General features: G+C 43.8%; 1 protein-coding gene across 1 annotated transcript in view; it reads right to left on the bottom strand.

Annotated features, from left to right (window-relative positions):
- Positions 1-20,048, bottom strand: part of BEAN1 (brain expressed associated with NEDD4 1) — a 51,727-nt gene extending 31,679 nt beyond the window's left edge. Inside the window, exons 1-2 of the mRNA XM_058813782.1 lie at positions 19,902-20,048; positions 18,351-18,425 (exon numbers count right to left, since the gene is read on the bottom strand). Of these exons, the coding sequence (XP_058669765.1) occupies positions 18,351-18,425; positions 19,902-19,932 (106 nt within the window). The 5' untranslated portion in view covers positions 19,933-20,048. The remainder of the gene's footprint in view (positions 1-18,350; positions 18,426-19,901) is intronic.
- Between the last annotated feature and the right edge of the window lie 1,281 nt (positions 20,049-21,329).

The following is a 21,329-nucleotide window of genomic DNA, read 5'->3' as shown; positions in this document are numbered from 1 at the left end:
GAAACCTCCTGTTAATGTGAGCTTTAAGTAAAATCTTCATGACAGAATAATTTTAAGCTCATGTGCAGTGTTTAATTATCTACTTATAAAATGAGAAGTGTCAAGTTACATAAACCAGATTTTTTTCAAGATGAAAGCCTCCACTCCTGTAACCCTTGGGACTGGCAGCAATGATTACACATTGAGTACACAAGAATTGAGAACACATGATTACACAAGAATAACAGGTTGTGATTCTCTTTGGCTTCAGTGGGTGAATTCTTTGGTACTAATGAAAATGTGTGTTTAAACCTGAAGCAGAATTTTACCCTTTACATCTACTTTCTCATGGTTTCAGGAAAGTCTCTAGGTAGAAAACACAGCCTATAAAAAAGGAGAGAGGTAAACTGAGACACTAAAAGCTCAACTCTTTGGTGCTTTAGCTTCATGCTAAATGGGTGGTGGAGAAGGAGACAAAGGGGAGATGAAGGCAAGAACACCTCAAGTGCTTCAGGTCAGCACCACTTTTCCAAGAGTAATTTCTGAGAAATGTGTGGCTAACCCTTGAGCAAAGGTCATACATTTGATTTCCTCTTCCAGCCAGGGAAAGTTTAGCTTGTTTTCTCAACTGGAACAAATCCATGCATTGCTTCTGAGGGCAGCTTCCCCTGAATGCACACAGGACAATGCTTTTGTTAAGTCCTAGAAGTGGTTCTACTTCCCATCCAAGAGGATTTAACAGCAAAACCCACCCTCAATCAGAAAAGAGAGCAGAGAAAGAGAAAGGGAGAGGAAGAAAAATATAGGAATGTGTTTTTTCATCTGGGAATTCTGGTTGACTGAGCCAGAAAGGAACAGGCAAATATAATCACACTTGCAATACACTTGAAAGCAGTTCATGTTCTTTCCCATTAGGCTGAATTTCATGGTGGATGCACATTAAATGCAATACTTTTATGCAAGGGCTTTGCTTCCTAAATGTTAAAATTAAGCTCACAGTAAGCTAGGAGGTAACAATTCTGTTTCTGAAAGCCAGGACAGCTATGGAGGGTAAAAATTAACTGAATTCTGGGGACCTATCCTGCAATATGAACTTTTTATTTTGACATTATTTTTTCTTAACAAATTAGTCAGCATGATTATAAGAATTTATTTCCTAAGCTGCCCCTGAATTGCATGCTGATTTTTTTTTTTTTTTTTTGCTTTCCTCCCTCCTTTATCATTTTACCTAGAGAGGACTTTCCATGGGCAGGATTATATACATGACTTTCTAGAAAGCTGCTGGAGAGGGATGGAGGTTATGAACCCCCAAGGCCTGAGGCAATCTGGGGGCTTGGCTGTTGAGATAGAGCTCTTAGAACAAACAGAAAGCTCCTGTTAATGTGAGCTTTAAGCAAAATCTTCATGACAGAATTATTTCCAGTTTTTCTATGCAGGTTTAATTACTAATAAAATGGGAAGTATCAAGTTATATTTGATTTTTTTTCTGCACAAAGCCCCTCCTGTGCAGAGCTGTGTTTGTGTGTGCACACTCAGCTGTGGGAAGCACACACTGGAATTTTCTCCATTAATCACACATGTGGCTTCTCAGGCTCCTGTTGGTTACTGTGATGCCCTGCACAGCCTTTCAGGAATTTTGGAGCCTGGCTCAGCACTCCAGGACTGATATTCTCCCATAGCTATAATGCCCAGGAGCCATGGCTGGGAAACTGCATGTGTGAGGTGCTACAAAAAGAACAAAGATTCTCTCCTCCCACATTCTTCTTGTTTGCTCCACCACTTGCTCAGGCTCTTCCTGCCAGCCTGGTTTGTGGCAATGGCACAGATGTTTTCCACATATGCTGAACATATGATGGAAATCCATCCTGGAACCCAGCCTCCCTGGGAAGTCCACTCTTACTCTCAGGAGATACTGTGGATTTTGATTTTGAGGACCTGAGTTTTTCCTCTATTCCTTCCCTGAAAATTCACTCCACTGTGGCTGGCAACAAAGCTTTTTCTGCACATGCCTAGGTCTGAAAGGATGTGTAAAATACAGTGGATCCTCTTTGTTTTCCAAGCACCATTCTCTGTGTAATGGGGGAATCTCTCTCCCTGTCCCAAACAGAGCACATGGGCTGTCTCTCCATTGCTCATGATTGTTCAAACAGCACCAGAGCCCCAGTGTGACCACACTGCTCCCAACAGTGGTGGATCTCCTCAGAACCCCTTGGCTTCATTCTCACAGCTGTGGCCTGAGATTTCCATGAGTTTTGTGACATTAAAATTGGTGTGATATGGCTGAGAAAGAGCTGCCAGCTTTGGGTTTCCCCTTTCCTCAGGATTTATTTCTGAACTCCTTCCTCAGCATCTCTTTTTGCTTTGCCCTTCCCATTTCTGAGATCCTGCATGGCTGATACAAAGCAGTCTGTTATTTGATGAGTGCTGAGGCCTCCTGGTCACTGCTGTAGACACCACTAAATGTGATTTTATCATTGCCAGAACAAAGGGTTTGATTCCCTCTGAGGGCCAAGAGCAGGATATTGGATTAGGCACTAAGGGCACAGTGGGCTGCAGGTTTTTGAAAGTCATTTCCCTTTCCCTCTGTCACAAATCTGTTCTGTGGCTGGTGAACTGCCAGTGTTTTAAGAAGCAGATCTCATGAATATTCTTCAGTGACAGGCCAATCCAGAAGCCCTGCAATGAATGCACTGTGGGCACATGTAACAGACTGAGGAACTTGGCCATTTATGTTTGTTTAAAGAAAAAAACTTTCTCAGACCAAAACCAGAACTGGACTAGATGGGTATACAGTGGGAAAGCTTTTTGTTTTCAAACCTGCACAAAGCACAACCTTCCATGCTTTGGGACTCTAGAATCTGAATTTAGGGTTTTGTTTAATCACACCACAGCTCCAGTTTGAACCTAAGTACCACCAGAGAGGATCTAGTCCAGTCCAAAGCAAAACCCCACAATGCTTCTGTGATTCATTTTTAATAACTCCAGCACTGGCAGGAATAATTAACCAGTTTTCAGACTGATGGGGAAGTTCTCTTGGGGCAGCAGGAAATACATCCCAATACTTTGGTTCCTGTATTTTATCCCAGTTCTCAGGGTGACTGGTCTGTTCTGTTAGCTGATACCTAAGACTGAACTGCTGGGGTTTTTTCCAAATAAAGTTGCACATAGTGAGCTTCCTTGGGAATCCCTGTACAGCTGTAGTCCACCAAAAATTCCATTATCTCAAAAGCTAAAGCTAGATTTGCTTGTGAGTAGAAACCAAAAGTACCTAAGTCCTGCTTGTAGGCATTTTCTGGGAGGGTAACCTGTTTTTCAGAAGCACCTGAAATGGTTCTCATTTTCCAGTTTCATGTATGTTTGAAAGTCAAATTATTGCACAGAGTTTTCAACAGGGTTCCAAAAGACAAAGGAGCTCTTTAAGGTGCTGCATAACCAACAGCTGCCATTATTGTTCATAACACAAACTGTTTTAAAAGGCTGTTTCGGCCTTACTGAAAGATAGTTGGGTTTCTGGAAAGCCAAAGGTGGGGGAAGGAATTGGAACAAAATTGAAATAGAGCAGCCCAAAATAACACAGTAAAGCATGTTATCATCACTGAAAGGCCTTGTGACTTTGATAAATATTCCAGATAGTGAATTTAGGAGACAGAGTTCTGCACACCACGTGGCTCTATCACCATCTGCCTAGCACTGTAATTAATTGATTCTATCACAAAATTGCTTTGCTAATTAGATGGAACACAGTCTGGCAGTTGTACTTGGAGGGCTGATCCCCTGGCCTGGTGAGTGCTGTGCAGTATTGGTGTGTCCAATCCTTCCCTGAGAAGCAGGGATTGGAATCCCAGTGGCACTTAGGGACACTTTGTCTGCAGGGGACAAGGTGGGGGCCTCCTGTGCTCGCACATTTTTAGGCTGAGGAAGTAATGTCAAGCCTGCTTAGTCTGGGTCAAGCTGTCAGCAAAAACAGATGCTGGTGAAGATCCTATACCTGATAGTTCTTCCCCTTTGCTGTGGGTTACCCTCCCTGGAACTCTTGGGGTTCACAGAAAAATTTCTGGTCAGCTGCAGGGAAGATCTGAGGAGCTGACTCAGCCTCCTGTAGAAATATAAAGCTGTCCTTCCTGGCTGGTAATGAAGAACTTTGACAAGGACTGTTTTCACAGACAGCTCCAAAAGGGGAATTTGCCTTTATTCTGATTTTTACAATGTAGAAATTATTTATTTGTAACACACTGAAAATGGCAATGTTAACCTATCTATGCACTAGTTTTACATTATGATTTATGATTAGAATTACAAACTTCCAGCCCAATGGAAATGAATTTCAAAACATCTGCTCAGCATCCACTGAGGCATTTGCAGTCAAGGAACACCATATTGCATGGCAGAGATCTGGACTACAGGTTTTGTTTGGGTTTAAAAAAATCTTAAACAACAGCTGTCTTCTTCCTCCTCCTTTGCAGTTAATTCATCACAACTGCAGTGAGTAAGAGGTCCTGCTGCACCCTGCTCATGTGAGTCAGAAACACACAGAGCAGTGGGAGCACTGCTGGCAACCAGCACTGGCAATCAGAAAATATTGTGTCACTTCTTGTCCTTGAAGAAACAGCCATTTAGCAGAAGGTTCCAATTTCCACTGGGAATTTGTGTGTGTGAGGGGGGGGGGATGTAGATGTGACCTCTAAACAAAGGTAGGGAGATGATGGCTGTAGGGTTTTAGTACTGACAGTCTGATGGCTGTACCTTTATAGAGTGCTGCACTTGCCTGTTGTTAAAAACTAAATTTAAAGTCACTTAAAGCCATTTATCAAAAGATTTTTAGGTTGTTGAAGTAATAATATGAAAGTAAATTTCATCTATCTATCTATCTATCTATCTATCTATCTATCTATCTATCTATCTATCTATCTATTCCTGCTTTTATCTATATAAAATCCTTTTCAATTCAAAATCCTCATGTCTCTGAAAACCTCTAAATAAATAAACAACAATCTTAGGTGATAGATCTACTTGTATGCTTAATCAATGCCCTCAAGCAGCATGAGAAATTGTCCAAGGACACACAAGTAATGGATAAGTGATATGATGGACACAAGCTTTAAAAGTATCTATTAATAATGATTTAACAGAAAAACATGCTATAAAAGAACTATACTCCCTTCTTGGTTCCTGGTTTTTATTTTTTATGGGTTTCATATGAAGTAGATGAAGTTTTTGTTGGCCAAAATAAAAAGAAAATTAAGTTACTGAATCGAGATACCATTAACTGTAAAGTAAATATAAGGAATGTGAGATGAGAAATAATGATAACTAACATGTAAAAATCAGATATTTTCATTCATGCTTTATGGCCCAAGGATGTAGTTCAGCAAAACGACTGTTGCTTTTAGATGACAACACAAGGTGCTTGGATCCTGCCAGGAAGTCCTAAATGTCCTAAAATATATTAGGATGAAACAGGTATATCAAATGCATCAAATCTATTCTGAAGGAACCAAGGTGTTTTCTACCCTATGGGCTAAATATTTAGAGGTCAGTATTACAAAACCATAAAGTCAGAAATTAGAACAGTGAATGATTCAAGTGCAGTGCCTCTATCCTGCACACAGATAGGAAAAAAAGCAGTAAATATGATACATATATATGATATATATTTAGATATATACTCATCCCCAAGATATTAGTTAATAAGTATGGTATATAATTATATACCATATATTACATATATAAAAATATACAATATATATTTATTATATATAATACACTATACTAAATATAGTAAATAAATATATACACTAGATATAGTATATATACTATATATATACTATATATATACTATATATAATAGTATATAGTATATAGTATATAGTGTATATATATTTAGTGTGTGTATATATATATACACTGTATACTATTTTTTAATATATATATATATAAAAATATGTAATGTATATAATTATATAAACCTTACATAATGTTACCTATGCATTAGTCACAAAGGTGGGGGTTTTATACCCAAGCAGTTTTTCATGTGCTGATTTAGCCACACGTTCATGGATGATGTCCTGATGTGGACACTGCTGCTATGGAGATGTGCCTGGCAGCCCTTGGAGCCTGTCTGTCTGCCTGTCTGTCCGTGTGTCCTGCATTGCTGGGCAGCAGCAGTGCAGCTCAGGCAGGCTGCCTGGCAGGGAATGCAGCAGGGGAGCTCTGGGCAGCTTTGCTGTGCCTGCTGCTCCGTGGCAGGGCCTGCACAGGGCTCTGGAGTGTCCCTGTGGGGTGGCAGCTGCTGCCGCCTCAGGGGTGACTCTGCTCTCTGGGTCACTTGTGGACAGTCAGTGTGTGAAGGCTGGACATCATCAGTCCAAATAATAACTTTTCCCCCAGGCAGTTTCTGAGTTCTGTGCACTCCTGTAACTACTGCAAATGCTCTGTTGGTTTGGAGCTCTTAATGGCTGTAATGTGTTCAGAGCAAACCTGTGAGTACTTGACTCTTTATTTTGTCAGCTGTCATTCCTGTAGCTTTTTACTAGCACTGAAGTGACAGTTTTGCATTTAGAAAAAAATATATTTACATATATTAAGAAGATTGTTGCCAGTCACTGCTTTGTGCACACCTTTATAGGAGGGCAGAAAAGAACACATCTTATGTGCAATGCAATTGATTAAAGGGTATCATGAGATCCTGGCAAAATGCAAGATCATCCACACTGGTGTGTTCCCATTAAACCTTTCACAGCCACACCCAATATGTTTTCTCAGAGGAAAAACCACAACTCCATGTCTAGCTGTAATCTTTGCTGATCAGATTACAAATTCAGAGTGTAACATGAGATCTTGCCTAAATTCAGGTCTTATGTTCCTCCCACGCACATTAACTGCAAACCTTAGGAATTCTCAGGGTAAAGTCATAATCTTTTGTGCTCCTTGGATCTAACCTGGAGGCTGCTCTCTTGTCAGAGTGCTGTGTGGGGCTGGAATTGCTCTGGGAAGCCTGGGAGTGGGTGGTGCTGAGCAGGGAGGGTGGTGAGGACCTGCTGTTCACACTGCATGGCCAGAGTGTGACATTTTACTTTGCAATTTTCCTCCATGCATCTCATGCCTGTTGGAGGATGGGGTGTATTATTTACTCCTGAATCTCAATTTTTGGGTTACTTTCACCTGAAGTGTCTTTACAGTCCACTCTGCCATTGTAACATCTGGTCCTTCTGCACAGTTGAGGCCAATTGTGTAAAATGTGTAAAATGTCATGGTAACTGAAATCCACAAGTGATTAGTGACAGCATGTGATCAATGCTATTTGTAGAGTGTAGAATAGAAGTCTAAAAGCAGTTTGTCTCTTAGATATTGTTAGTCACAAAGTGGGTATGCTAAAAGGAAGGGTTCAGTGTTAAAACTGTAGCTTGACATTAACGTGTAAACACAACAAGGCAGGAGCTGAAGAAGCTGAGGTGGTTACATCTCCAAGTTTGCTGGTAAACAGCAGCTGCTGAGACTGCAGCACTCTTGTGTTCATCAGAGATCTTTCAACACCTCCTTCAACTCCTTTGCAACAAATCTGGTTTTAAAACAAATGGCTGAAACTGTCTGCACTCCGTATCAAAAGTACCCCATGATTCCTTTAAACACACTGGGTATCCCACAGTGATTCTGCCCTCTCCCTGGCCAAATATCACTTGCATCAGCTCTGAGGTGGTTTGGTTATTCACACTCCACTTCCAAATGCAGAGGCAGAGCCAGGAGCCACTGCTCTGCAGAGCTGCCAGTCCCTAATTGTTTCTGGCAATGGCAGCTCCCTTCCTTAGGCTTTTTTCTCCCTTCTCCCTCCTCAAGTGGCATTTCAGGGCAATAGCTTTCATAATACATTAGCTTAATTCACTCTGAGCTTGACCACAGCTTCCATTCCCACTGCTGCCTGAACCACACATGGTCCTTGAACTCAGCATCCAGTATGAATGATTTAGACAGATGAATAAATAAGCCTCTAAACATCCATGTCCTTGCAACAGCAAAACCAGATGAAACCTATTGTTCAGAGCAGCCTATTGCTGCAGACACTGAGCTGGTGAGCAGATGGATTCACATTCCCAGAATGTGGGGGCATGATTCAGGAAAGTGAAGGGTAACTCACTTGAGCAGTTTCAAGGACATGTGGACCCTGCCACAGTCCCCTCCTAGTGACAGCACAGCCGGTGTAAGAGGCAGAGTCTGTCACCACAGTGTGGCTCATTTTTACTCAGCAGAAGGCTCAGTTCATCTGAAAGGAGGAGAAACAATAGATTGTGTAACAAGCAATTCCTTCTGAAAGTCAATCTTGCTGCTTTTGAAAGGCCAGGCTGGATGGCAGCTCTCTCTGCCTTGTCAGACCTGAAAAGGGTCTCAGACTGGAACAAACCCTTCCTGTCCTGCTGTTCTGGGCATTTCCCATGGGTTTGAGCCAGAGGAGGTCCAGGGGAAGCACACCAGGGAAATCACAAGGCTGAGGTGCCTCTGAGCCTTCTGCTGCCTGATGTGCTTGAACATCCAAACCAAAACAATGCATCTTCACCCCAGCTGAACACTCAAAATGCTTAAATGGGGAAAAAAGAGATCTGTTATCTTCCATAAACCTGTAGCTGTAAGTTTAACTCTGGCATGGTCCCTTTCCAATTTGACAATTAAGGGTAGGAACTGAGTCTGATAGAGTGGGGAAGGATTTTTTCAATACTCTTAATAAAGCCTAGGGTGAGTTTATGGAGACATAAACTCAGGGTTGGTTTGCAGAGACATGAAATCCTACCCAGTAGGGTCAGCAGCTCTGCCTGAAGCCAAATGTTTTCCTGGCCCTTCAGTTAAATGATTGAAGATATGTCCCAGGGCTACTGTTGATTTTGGGTGGCCAGGTAGAAAACTGACTCACTCCTCTCTGCCTAGAGAAGGGAAAAAAATAATTTTCTCTTGTCCTTTGATAGTGCACTGGGTTTCCTTTGCACACAGACATCAATGAACAGACATTTCCCCTCTCAAAGCAGACATGGTAACAGCCAGAAAAGCAGTTTCAGGCCATGCATTCACCTGTACAAAATATATTTGCATGAGAAATGGGAGTGTGGGTGGGACTGGTGCCACTTGTCACATCTGAGCAGGGCCACCCCTTCCCATGCCACGAGCTCTGAGGGTTTGCCTGCAGCAGCAGCAGCTTGGCTTTCACACCCATCAGCATTCAAACAGCAGCTGCATGACACTGAGTTTAATGGGAACTGGGGAATCTCTGTATAAGGAAGTGTATGGGGTTTGCTTGTGTGTTTTACACTTCACAATACAAAATATCCCATGGAATTTCAGTGTCCCACTGAAACATCTAAACTACTGAGCAAATAATTGAAAAAAGAACTTATCATGTAAATAAATTCCAGTTTCTTAGGGTAGAAATCTATTAACAGACTATATGGAACAAACAAAATTATGGAGATCAGGAAGTCAGAAATTTCTTCAGGAAAAGAGAAGTAAAAACTTCCTACATTATTCAAAGAATATATTATTTTATAATGTTTTCCCATTTCACCAGAAGAGCTATTGAAGGTGCTCTTGTTTGGATGGTACAAAAATGCAAATAATTGTCTGACAAGTGTATCTGAGTGTGCACTGACACATGTAGAGTCTTCCAATAAAGAAAAAGAGAAGTAGACCAGACAGAAAACAGCTAATTAATGACCAAATTAATTATTTTTAAGTTTGGTAAGGCAGAACTTTGTGCAGAAAGATTCTTTGGGAATCAGCTTTAATTTTCAGCAGAGTATTATGAATTCAGGTTGCATCCAGGCCACTTTATGTGAACAATCTAAAACCTTCCAGAGGTGAGCAAAGGCTCAGGCCCAGCTTGAGGAGCACACAGGCCCAGAGGTGCAGGCTGGCACTCAGCAGAGCACAGGCACTGCTGCTCCTTGAGCTTTGGTAGCTCTCCAGGATTTCCCATTTGGAACCTTTTGTCACCATTTCCAGCTGCAAATCCTGCTCTTTGGGTAATTGCTGCTGGTTTTCTCTCCTGCACAGCTGCTCCAGGGGAAGATGGCAGTGTCCCCAATTCATAAACATTGTGGCACTGCCACAATGCCACAGCAAATCTCAGCCTGGGCCCTTGCACCTGGCAGCTCTGCCACCTGCCAGGATCACTGTGTGCCTTCAGAACATCATCTGCACCTCCCAAATGGCCTCTGCTTTTCTGGCAGGCATCTCAGACAGTTCCAGGTAAAATGGCATGGAATTCCCAGAATTAACCTTGTGGGGGTTCCTGTCTGGGCTTGCGTTGTTTTGCTTGTTTGTTTGTGGGGTTGTTGTTTGTTTGTTGATTTGTTGATTTTGGGGTTTTTCTTAGAGTTAATAAAATAATAGAAGCAGCTGCTAAGCAATAATACTTTGTGGTACCAAGGGTAGTCCTTGTCTAAATGGAAACATCTTTTATTGGTGTTGGACTGATTACACAGTCATTGCAAATGTCAAACAGAAAAATGATGCAAAAGGAAAAAATAATTTATTAGGAAATTTATTGGAGTAGTTGATCCTGTTAATAATTGTCATATTAATTGTCATTTGTAAGTAACAGTCATATGTAAGTAATTGGTGATATCATCCATAAATCTGTTTAATTCCTAATCTATTTCAAAGTTGCCCTGATGATTTTAAACCTCTATGAAGTTGCTCCAGTTTACACTCTTTTGTATCTTTATCACTGCCCCTGTTTTTATCAGTTCAGAACAACTTTCCTCCACCACCGGCTGTGATGTCACCCCTTTTTGGACATAGGAAAATTCTCTACAGTTCCTGCAACATAAAATTCCTGTTTTATCTTTCACCACTTCACTGGCTCCACTCTGAAGGTCCCTCTAACTCAAACCCCTCATGTCCCATGAGGTAATGTGTGCTTTGTGTGCTTTCAGCTGCTGTGGAACTGGGGAAGCCACTTTGGGATTTGGCCTTTGTGAGAGCACCAGAAACCCACAGTGATGTTCTGTTAGCCTCAGGGATTCAGACTGTGAACTGTAAAACATTACATGGGCAGATCCCATTTCCTTTGGGCTGAGCAGAAGTGGGGTACAATGATTAAAAATGGGGTACAATGGTTAAAAATGGGGTACAATGGTTAAAAAATGGGTGTTCAAACCTATCCCAGCTGTAGCAAGTGCAAATTATGTGTCTTGTGAATCCAGATGATACAATGTCCCATGTGTTCTCAAAGGGAGCTGTAAAATAATCCCCAAAATGATGAAGACTAAAAACATGTCAGTGTTTTTATGAGGAAGAGAGTGAGGCACAGCCAGCAGGGACAGAGGCATCACAAACTGACTGAGCAAATAATGAGCTTTCAGTTCTTTACAATGAAAATTCTTGTGAGACTGATTGTTTCACTGGTGGAAAAATGCATTACTTCCCAAGGTGATCCTTCTGTCCCAGCACTTGCTGCCAAAAGGTATTTTGTCTTCAAAGCATGTTTTAAAACTAAAATTGATTTGAAACCCGTTTTTCCTGTGGATGACAGGGAGCTAAGAAGCCTCTCTCAGAGGAGCCCTTTCTGGTTCCTCACCTGCTCCCATCAGAGAGGGCCAAGCAATGGGGTGCAGGGTGTGGATTCCAGATCAGCCCAGTTTGATGGATTTAGCAAGTGGAAACTGGTAACTTAGGAACATCAAATGGCCATGTCAAATTTAGGCTAAGGGGCAGTATGATATAGATGTGATCAAAAAAATTGACCCATGAGTTGAAAACTAATCTGCATCAATATTAAAATACAGTGATAAAAGGTAATAGTTTTGCAGCTAATTTTCCTATGTCAATAAAATCAATTTTTTAGCCACATGTCCCCCATTTGAGTCTCTGTTGGAGTGGGTACCCAGTTGTCACCACAGCCAGTGAGTGATATTGAATGAACCACTCCTGGCCCAGGCTGGGTTGATATTTAAAGCTCTGTATCTATGATCTAGAGGAGCATGACAGAGAAATCTGTGCCAAACACAATGTAAGGAGGACAATTCTCATCTCTGGTGACTTCTTGTGTCCACCAGTTCCTCCACTGATGGCAACCAAAAGAAAGTACAATAACCTTAAAGCAGAGCACAGACACAGGATGTCCTTTCAGTACTACTACAGCACCTTAACACCACCTTTGTCCCTGCATTTTACCACATTGCCTTTGGCTGTATTTGGGAATCATAATTTGAAAATCTGGGGAAGAGTTCTTGTTTTTACCTCTACAGATGCTGCAGCTCTCCTTAGGAGTTGCAGATCTTATGTCTCCAACTTTAGGAACATTTCCAATTTACAGCTTGCTTCATTCAATAGAAACATGTTTGTTTGGGTTTTTTTTAAATCAGAAGCACAGAAATAAAGGGATCTTTTCTATTTTCAGCTATCAGATTTTCAGATATCTTTCAGATTGATTAACAGGATCAAGTAGCAGAAGTGCAGTTTCCACTCATGTTTCCATTTATGATTGTACTGTTCTAAAAGGAAAGTCTTTTATAAAATTGTCTGTGTAGTTAAAAAGTACTGGTGATATTTTGATTTTGCTCTCTCTAAACACCTGGGCATTTCTGGTGGGGATTGCTGCTCAGAGATGTGCTGTTCAGCCAGAGCACCCAGCAGGATGCACTGGAACTGTTTTCAATGTCCTACATTCTTTCTAAAGGAACATCTGATTCCACAAATGTGTTTACTGTGAGGAGAGCGATAATTAGTGCAGTTTGATGTACTCTTCAAATGATGCACAAAAATCACCCCAAAGAGCTCCTCCTTTTTGCTCCTCTTTGCAGTGTGTGTGTTCCTCCCTTAGAACCAAGTTCCAGGCCAAACCAGAAATCTCTGGGTTCACATTTCTCTCTGGATGTGTCTCTGGGGCAGAGTTGGAATTACAATATCCAGTGACTAGATTTTGTTGGGCTACTTGTCAACATGGCTGCTGCAATAAAGCATCAATTTTTCTTTAAACAAAAACAAACAAACAAACAAACAAAAAAAAAAAAAAAAAAAACCACAGTTAATTTACCTTTCAGAACTTTTATTGTCTGGTCTTATCCTTTCTCTGCTGCCCAGGGAGTGAGGGTCCTGTGGTTCCCTGTGTAACCACTGCCCTTGGAGCAAGCTTCAGGGTAATACATTGAGGTGACAACAAGGAAACCTGTTTTGAAAATTTCTGGAAACACATCATTTATCATCTAACCATAAAAAACATTGCATGTCCTTAGTAAGTGGAAACAGAATTCAGAGAATTTCTCTCTTTTTAGCAAGAGTCAGTGGCAGGCACCACCCCAGCAGCCAGGAGAGCTTTCTCCTAAAGTTCCTGTGTAATTTAAAGCAATTGACTTTTCTGCCAGCCTTTTTTTCCTCTACTCACCTTCTGGTTTTTAGATACCTGTCAACTGAAAGGACAGGGCCAGTTGTTTTGTGCAGAACCTGAAGTGATTAAGTTGCAATTCTAGTGGGATTTTAAGTAGAAGTGGGATTTCTAAGTAGAAGTAATCTTGTAGCAATTTTGCAGCTAAATCAAAACAAACCTGGATGCTGAAAACCTGTGAAGATCAGATGCTTACAGAGCTGCTTTTCTTAAACTACAAAACTAATAAAGATTACTTGTTGATGAAGGAAAAACAATTGCTGAAAGACAAATCTTCATTTTAAAGATGGAAACAGAGGGATTAACATGCTTGCAACTAAAAACAGCAATTAAAAGATAAGAAACTTAGAATTAAAGAGCCCACAGAAACAAAGTGTCATAGAAGAACTATTTGCCTTAAGAGTAGAAAGAGATCACAGGGCTTTGGCTGAAATGTCCTTTAGTGAAATATCTTCACACAGGTTCTTGAGGACTGTAGGCTTTCCTATGTCATATAATGTAATTAAAAAAGAAGAAAAAAAAAAAAGTCAGGGGTATTTCATGAAGTGCCAGCAAGAAATGTATTAAGTCTTGGAGCTAAAATTCCTGTTTGTATAAATGCTGTCAAAGGCAGCTGAATTGTTTCTGCCAGCTCTGAGCTGTAGGCCAAGTCTCCAAAACATCTGAGGACAGAGTGTAAGGAAACTTTACAGAGGAGTCCACCTCTCCTGGAGAGCTGCTCTGCATAAAGGTACTGGGCATGTGCCTGAACACAGCTCAAACAAGATCTGAACCAAAGCTCCCCTCTGAGAGGTTTCCTGATAGAGCTGCTTGTAGCAGCTTGATGAGAACCCCTCCAAAAACTGAAGCATCCTTTTATTTATTTGCTAGAGAGCAAGTTTGGACTAGACTCTGCATGTTTGCAATGCAGGTGCATGGGAACTATGCAGATATTATTTCCTAATCTGTTATTTCAAGTGGAGAAGTGTGAGTTGGGAGAAGCTGCTTGAAATGAAAGCATTAAGTTAGTAGGCACAATGGAAATGATTGAATTGGAGTTGTCAGCCTACATCTTCATACAGGAGGATAAGAAACTGTCAGGCTCGGAGAGAAGTGGATCCCTTCCCAGTGCAGATTCCATTTAAAAGCTGAGGAAATTGTTATTCATGTAATAGATGATTTCAAGCCATCATAAAGTAAATTGATGGCAGAAAGATGCTGGCTATTACTTAGTAGAGGAGAGGAACAAAGGATTCCAAGGGGTGGTTCTGGAGGTATTTGAGCATCCTTCCCTCCTGCCCAGCTGGAGTCACTAAAACATGAAGTGCAATGTGGAAAACTGTAGGGAGATATGGGGTATGCCCTTAAGGAAATGGGGATGGGAACCTCTTTGCCAGCTTCAGAAAAACATCAACACTTGGAGAAGAAATAGAATGAAGGAAGAAAAGAGCAGATTATTCTGGGGATTAGATTTTGCTCTGCACTTAAGAGGGGGCAACTGCAGTGCATGTCTCAGTGTCTGGCACACTGACCTATGTGGCTATCTGGCATTTTGGATTATGGGTGCTGCATGTTGGTGCTTTGATCACTGACACAAGTGCAAGGGATGTCCTGCTGTGCTGTGCCCAAGTCTGGCTGCAGATCTGTCAGGCTCTCTCTTAAACTCCTGTCATCCTGCACCTCCCCAAGCCAGCAGCCCCCACCAAAGCTGGAAACAATCTCCTGTCTTTCTGTAAGTCTCAAATCTGGAACAGCCAGGAGAACTCCTGGGGGTTGCACAGAGCCCAAATCACCCAGGCTCTTCCCTGGTTTGGACTGAGGCACTGGGCTCTGTGCTTGGGGATGTAAAGTTATGTTCCTGCTGATGTTGTGCATCCTGTCATGGGGAATTGTGTTTGTGCCTCAGACAGCTGCACTAAATGGCTCAGTTTGGAGTGGGAAAAAGACACATCAGGAGCTGCAGAGTCCCAGTGGAGAGGACATTTTATTCTTGCTGTGTGCAGAAAGATTTCCTTGTTTATGAGTAGAAGTTTATTCATCCTTTCATTGCTGTGCTGGGGTCTCAGGGTGCAGCTCTCAGTGCTGGCAGCCAGATGTGCTCTTCTGCTGTCCCCAAGCCAGATGCTGGGGACCTCCAAGGTGTTTCTCTGGTCCCAGGATGAGGATTTTCTGCACTTGTCCCTTCAGGAGGTGTCCTCTGGGCCTGTCTTAGGTGGGATTTTGTGCACAGAGAGCCACAGTAGGAATGCTTCTGCTCCTTCTTGGTTTGGTGAGAGAATTCTGGTTAGTTAGGACAAGTCTGTAGACTCTCTGAAGATTCTAAGACAGGAATCTTAGTGCTGGACTTGGAAATGCTGCTTGACTTGTATATTTTAAAGCTTTTTTTTTGTCATTCATGCCTGCAAATGCACATTTTACATATCTCCGGACATTCCTTGTGCTCTTAGATATAAAAGCAGGGATGTAGTTGAATTGGACTATCCTATAATATTTAAATACATAGAGTCACTAAATAGCTGGAGAAAACTGTCTTTTTATAATACCACATATGTATTGGCAATCTGCATAATTGATTGAATAATCAGTTGGCTTGATTGCTTTTATTTGCGTCTACAACCAATTTCCTCAGAGATAAATCTCAGAAGTGCTGGGAAGGAGGTGGAGGAGGCAGGCACATGCAGAAAGGCAGTTTGCACAGAACAATTTTTCTGCCTTTTTATTTCTCTGACAGTTTTTGGACCCCTTCATTTAAGCATTTGAAACACTGACTGAGGTTCATGACTGCTGATTAATAATTTATCTTCATTGTCATTATTTTCTAGAGATAAATCTGACTTTTTATTCTGAAAACCAACCAATCATCCAAACACAGCTGACTAAAAGCTGGAAACAGTTTGCAAAGAAATCCAGTGTCTCTCTCAGAAAGAAACATCTAAAGCAACAAAGTCAAACCAAATTCTGTTTCTGACTAGGAAGTTCTGTTAAGCTCTGACCCTATCAGCCCACCTTGGCTCTGTGTTGTTGCAGTCACTGGGCTCCATCCCTGAGTGTTCTCTTGCCTGGACTTTGCTTGGGTGACTTTTCCCTTTGTCCTGGGCTAGAGCAGGGCTCTGCAGGCTCACCTGACTCTGTATGGGCAGAGCTGCAGTCCTGGGCCTTTGCCCTTGCTTAGGAAATTCAGTGTTTGGGCAGCAAACAGGGCTGGTACCTGGCCTACAGGAGAGGCCACTGAGGAGTCTTCTTCCTGTGGTGCCTCCAAACAGCCTGGGATAACTCTGGTCTCTCCACATTTGCTGTAAAAGCATGCCATGAGCCATGGTTTCACTTGTGGCTAATGCCCACTGGTGCTGTGGTAATGTTATCTGTTCCTGTCAGTGGAACCTGTCAGAGCCAAGGCATTACAGGAATTAAAGCTGAGAGCCCTTGTGGAGAGGGCCAGAGTGTCAAGTCTGGCTGAGCTGGACTCAGTTAAGGCTGAAGGAAAACCATGATCAAAACCACTTAATTCTGTATGCACCTGTGTGGAAATGAGAGCAATCCTCAGACTCCTCTGAACTGGCTGCTGCAATTGTTCTGTCACAGAACTCTGCTGATCCAAACCCAGTGCAACACAAAGCTGTCCTGCAGTGAAGCGCTGGGAAACATCACTTTGTGCATTATGTAAACCCAGCATTTCTGGGGGAAAATAATCTCAGCATTCTTTTTGCAATATTGACCTGTAACAACACCAGCACAGCACAGGGATTTTCTTGCCAAGCCCACAGGCAGCTCACTCACAAATGAGGAGACTGCCAGTGCAGCTGTACCCAATGTCCACATTACACATTTTCTGTGACTTGGGTGATGCCACTTGGGCTCCATTAGGCAGCAGCTACTGATTTTGCAGTTGCTCTTCAGCCCAGCTTGAATGTGGTGTTTTGGAGGAGTTTAAGGGATTAATCTGAAAGACAGCACTTGGCATTTACTTGGTTTTGCACTGTCTTCACCTTTAACAACTAAACTCTGCTCTCAATTACCAAAGTTATCTTAGGGATAGATCCTAAAAATCCCTACTGTGGCCAGAAGCTGGTTCTGACTCCATGAATAATTTCTCCAAGTTTGCTGTCATGATAGGTTGTGACAGCAAACATTAAAATGGGTGTGATTTCTAGTGTGTGAATGATTGTAGCTGTGTCTGTGTTCCTCCATGTGTGTTCCAAAGGAAATTAAGGGAACTTCTGGTCTGTTCTTCCTTTAAACTGCACCTTTAGTTGTAAGATTCCTCAGCCATGATGGGCATGAACAGTGCTACAAAGTCACAGTCTGATTATAACATTCCAGCACAGCTTTTCTTAAGCTGCAGCCCTTGCTCCAAGAGGGCTCTTGGTGGGTTTAATTGTTGAGTATTTTTTTTATGATGCATTCTTCCATCCAAGACACTGGACATGCTGCCCTGCTTCCCTGTGTGCATGTGGTTTCCTGCCAAAATAGGACCAGTGACACGAGGATAATTGGCTCCTACAATGCTGTATTTCCTTTTCAAAAAGCCTTCATGTAATAACTACAAAAGGCAGACATAAAAAGGAGAGCAGAAGGAAGTCAAATGTCAGGAATTGTTTTATTTCAATGACTGGAAGTAATTTTTAGCCACATTTGTTTCACTAGTGAATGCCAAAATGATATAAATTTTGACTGATGTCAGTGTGCTCCATTTGTCAATTTGCTAGTTTGCTGTTGTGGGAGAAAATGCTGAAAGGAGGATTTTTAAAAAAAAATAAAATATTGAAGTACTTGTACCTGACACTAAATTTTATGGTCCTTTATTTCAGACAGTTCTGTCATTTCTGTGAGTTTGGTCTACCTAAAGATGACAAGGTTAAGGACATTTCTGTTAACTCAGTTTTTTCTCAATCAGGAAGCTATTTGCTTTTTACTGGATTGATGTTTATCTGCTAGAGAACTTGAAATATATTATTTCTGCAGCTGTACATGACTGCAAAACACGCCAATAATACCGTTTTTAAAAAAAGAAAAAGACATTACTTACGGAGATTGGAATAATTGCTGCCTATCCCAATACTGATGGAGCTTCCAGAGATGAAAGAAAGATGGAAGAAAATAACTAAAAAGGGAAAAATGAAGAGAAAGGTCCTTAATAACAGTTTGGTTTTGTTTGGTACCAGATGTGAGTTGAAGGCACATTGAGGTAAGGTTCACCTGCTCTCTCTGGGCAGGACTGCACATCTCAGACCCCGAGTGCACACACAGATGTAGCTCAACTGGGGGGAAAATGCCAAACAAGGCATTGTTTAATACTTCTAGGAATCCCTCCTGTTCAGGAAATGATATTAATGCCTCTCAAATTCCAAACCCCATGTATAAACAACAATGTGTTATATAAATATGCTAATTATTGTTAAGTCATTCACCAGTCTCTGAAACAGGCACCTACCACTGTAAAACCAAGTAACTTCCCTGATTTGTGTGAGTGCAGCTTGAATGCATCAGGCATGTGTGTGCCAAACTGGGTTGGAATAAATTTAGTCTAAAATCTGATACACATACTCCCCCTATGCACTTAGGCTTTAATATTTATAACTTTGCTCTTCAAAGATTTATATTTACAGGCAACAAAATGCACACGAGTAAAACTTGTCCTAAATAACCAGATCTTTAGATTTCTTTAAAGATGAGCTCGTTTACTAATGCAGGCGAGGATTTAAAGCCTGATTCCCGAGGGTCGCTCGCTGTGTCACGGACTTCTGCTCGGGGTCTCGGCGCTGCCCTGCCCTGCCCGCGGGCACGGCCGGGAAGGGGCTGCTCCCTCTAGGGAGGGGGCCCGGCCCACACAAAGTTCCGGGCAGGGTCCTTTGGGCTCTGGGATCCCCGCACTCTGCACCCGCGGCTGGGCGGCAACACACGGGCTCCCGGGGCCCCTCAGAGCCTGCCCCACCCGGGAGCGGCCCCGCAGAGCTGGGATCGGCCCCTCAGAGCCGGGATCGGCCCCTCAGAGCCTGCCCCACCCGGCTGGGATCGGCCCCTCAGAGCCGGGATCGGCCCCTCAGAGCCTGCCCCACCCGGCTGGGATCGGCCCCGCAGAGCCTGCCTCGGCCGGCACGGCTCCTGCTATACCCCGGCACGGCACGGCCCCTACCTTTTACCCCGGCATAGCTCACGCCTTTCCGTTCCTTCCTTTCCCCGGCTCGGTTCAGCTCTTGCCTTTCCCCAGCTCGGTTCAGGCTCTGCCTGTCCCCAGCCCGCTCCAGCCCGCCCCAACCCCTGCTTCCTCTCAGCCTGGTTCAGCTCCAGCCCCTGCCTTTCCCCATCCCATCCCGGCTCAGCCCGTACGTTCCCCCGGGTGCTGCCTTTCCCCATCCCGGCTCAGCCCCTGCCCTCCCCCGGCTGCTGCTTTTGCCCATCCCGGCTCAGCCCCTGCCTTCCCCCGGCTGCTGCCTTTGCCCATCCCGGCTCAGCCCCTGCCTTCCCCCGGCTGCTGCCTTTCCCCATCCCGGCTCAGCTCCTGCCCTCCCCCGGCTGCTGCCTTTGCCCATCCCGGCTCAGCCCGTACCTTCCCCCATGCCGCCCTGCCCTGCCTTACCCCAGCCCGCCGCCGTGCCCGCTGTCTCCATCCGCCCCCGCCGCGGCTCCCCGGGGGCCGGCGGGGCCCCGCCGCCTCCTGCCGTGCGCGGGGCCGGAGCGGGGCCGGGCCGGAGCCGGCGGCCCCGGGCTGGGGGCCGGGGGGCGGGTGACCCCCGCCCCGCGGGCAGGGCCGCACATGGCGGGGGCAGCGCGGGGGGGCCCGGGGCCGCACACGCCGGGGCCGAGCCCGCCGCTCATCGCTCCTGCGGCAGCGCCCGGCAGCGGCGGGCGGCGGCTCCGGGGCTGCCGCGGGGATTCGCCGCCTGCATGCGGAGCTGGAGGCGGACAGCGGCTCCGGAAAGCCGAGTCCAGCCCAAGTGCTGGAAGGGAGGGACTGCCTGGAGTAAACCCACGGGGACGGACGGGATTATCCGGCTGTGCGGAGGATATTATGCCGTGGGGCTGGATGGGGGCTAGCAGGAGGATGTAGTCCAAGCCAGAGCTAAACCCACTTTACAGTAGTAACATTTATTTGTTACCGGGGGTCTTGGGGACGTTTCTCACTGTGCTTGATAAATGCCGTAGTGCTGGATACAGGGGGAGCAGGGCTGCAGCAGGTACTGAAGCGAATGAGCTTTCATAACTGGTTGTTTACCTCTAGGAAAAGCATCATTAGCTTTTTAGGTAAAGAATGTGTGAAGCGGGGCTGCTTTTCTGAATGTTCTGTCAGCAGTTTGGGGTATTTCATTATCCAAGTTCCATGGGCAGTTTCTGTCACCCACGCACTCATTAGCACTGCAGAGTGGTCCCACTGTTTATAGAGACATGGAGCTAAAGAGCCTTCTTTACTTCCCTGTCCCTGGGTGGTTTCCACAGAATCACAGAATAATGGGGCTGGAAGAGAACTCCTAAACCATCGAGTCCAACCTATGCCCTAACACCTCAACTAGAATATAGCACCAAGTGCCATGTCCAGTCTTTTTTTAAACACATCCAGAGATGGTGAGACCACCTCCCTGGGAAAAGCATTCCAGTACTTTATTATTCTTTGGGTGAAAAACTTCTTTCTAATATCCAACCTGTCCCTTCCCTGACGTATCTTGAGACTGTGTCCTCTGGTTCTGTCAGTGCTGCCCAGTGGGAGAGACCGACCCCACCTGGCTACAACCTCCCTTCAGGAGTTTTGGAGCCTGGAGAGCATGTTCTCACAATCAGAACGGCTTTGCTGTCAGTATTTAGGCTGTTCAGCTTCTCCGTGGTTTAGCAGTGATGGATGCAGACCTGTAATGAAGTTTGGGGTCGATCTGGACTCCCTGGTAAACAGTTTCCTGCTGTTACTGATCACCTTTTTTTCATTTTCTTTTCTTCTTAAATCCAGGCAAGCATTAAGGGAATCTGAGGCCATTGAAATCAGGATTAATGGGAATTTACAGGTGTGTTTCCTTAT

Source organism: Ammospiza caudacuta, chromosome 13, assembly GCF_027887145.1.
Source record: "Ammospiza caudacuta isolate bAmmCau1 chromosome 13, bAmmCau1.pri, whole genome shotgun sequence".
NCBI classification, from domain to species: Eukaryota; Metazoa; Chordata; class Aves; order Passeriformes; family Passerellidae; genus Ammospiza; species Ammospiza caudacuta.
The sequence above is the reverse complement of the archived record's forward strand: the minus strand, read 5'-3'. Positions and strand labels throughout refer to the sequence as shown.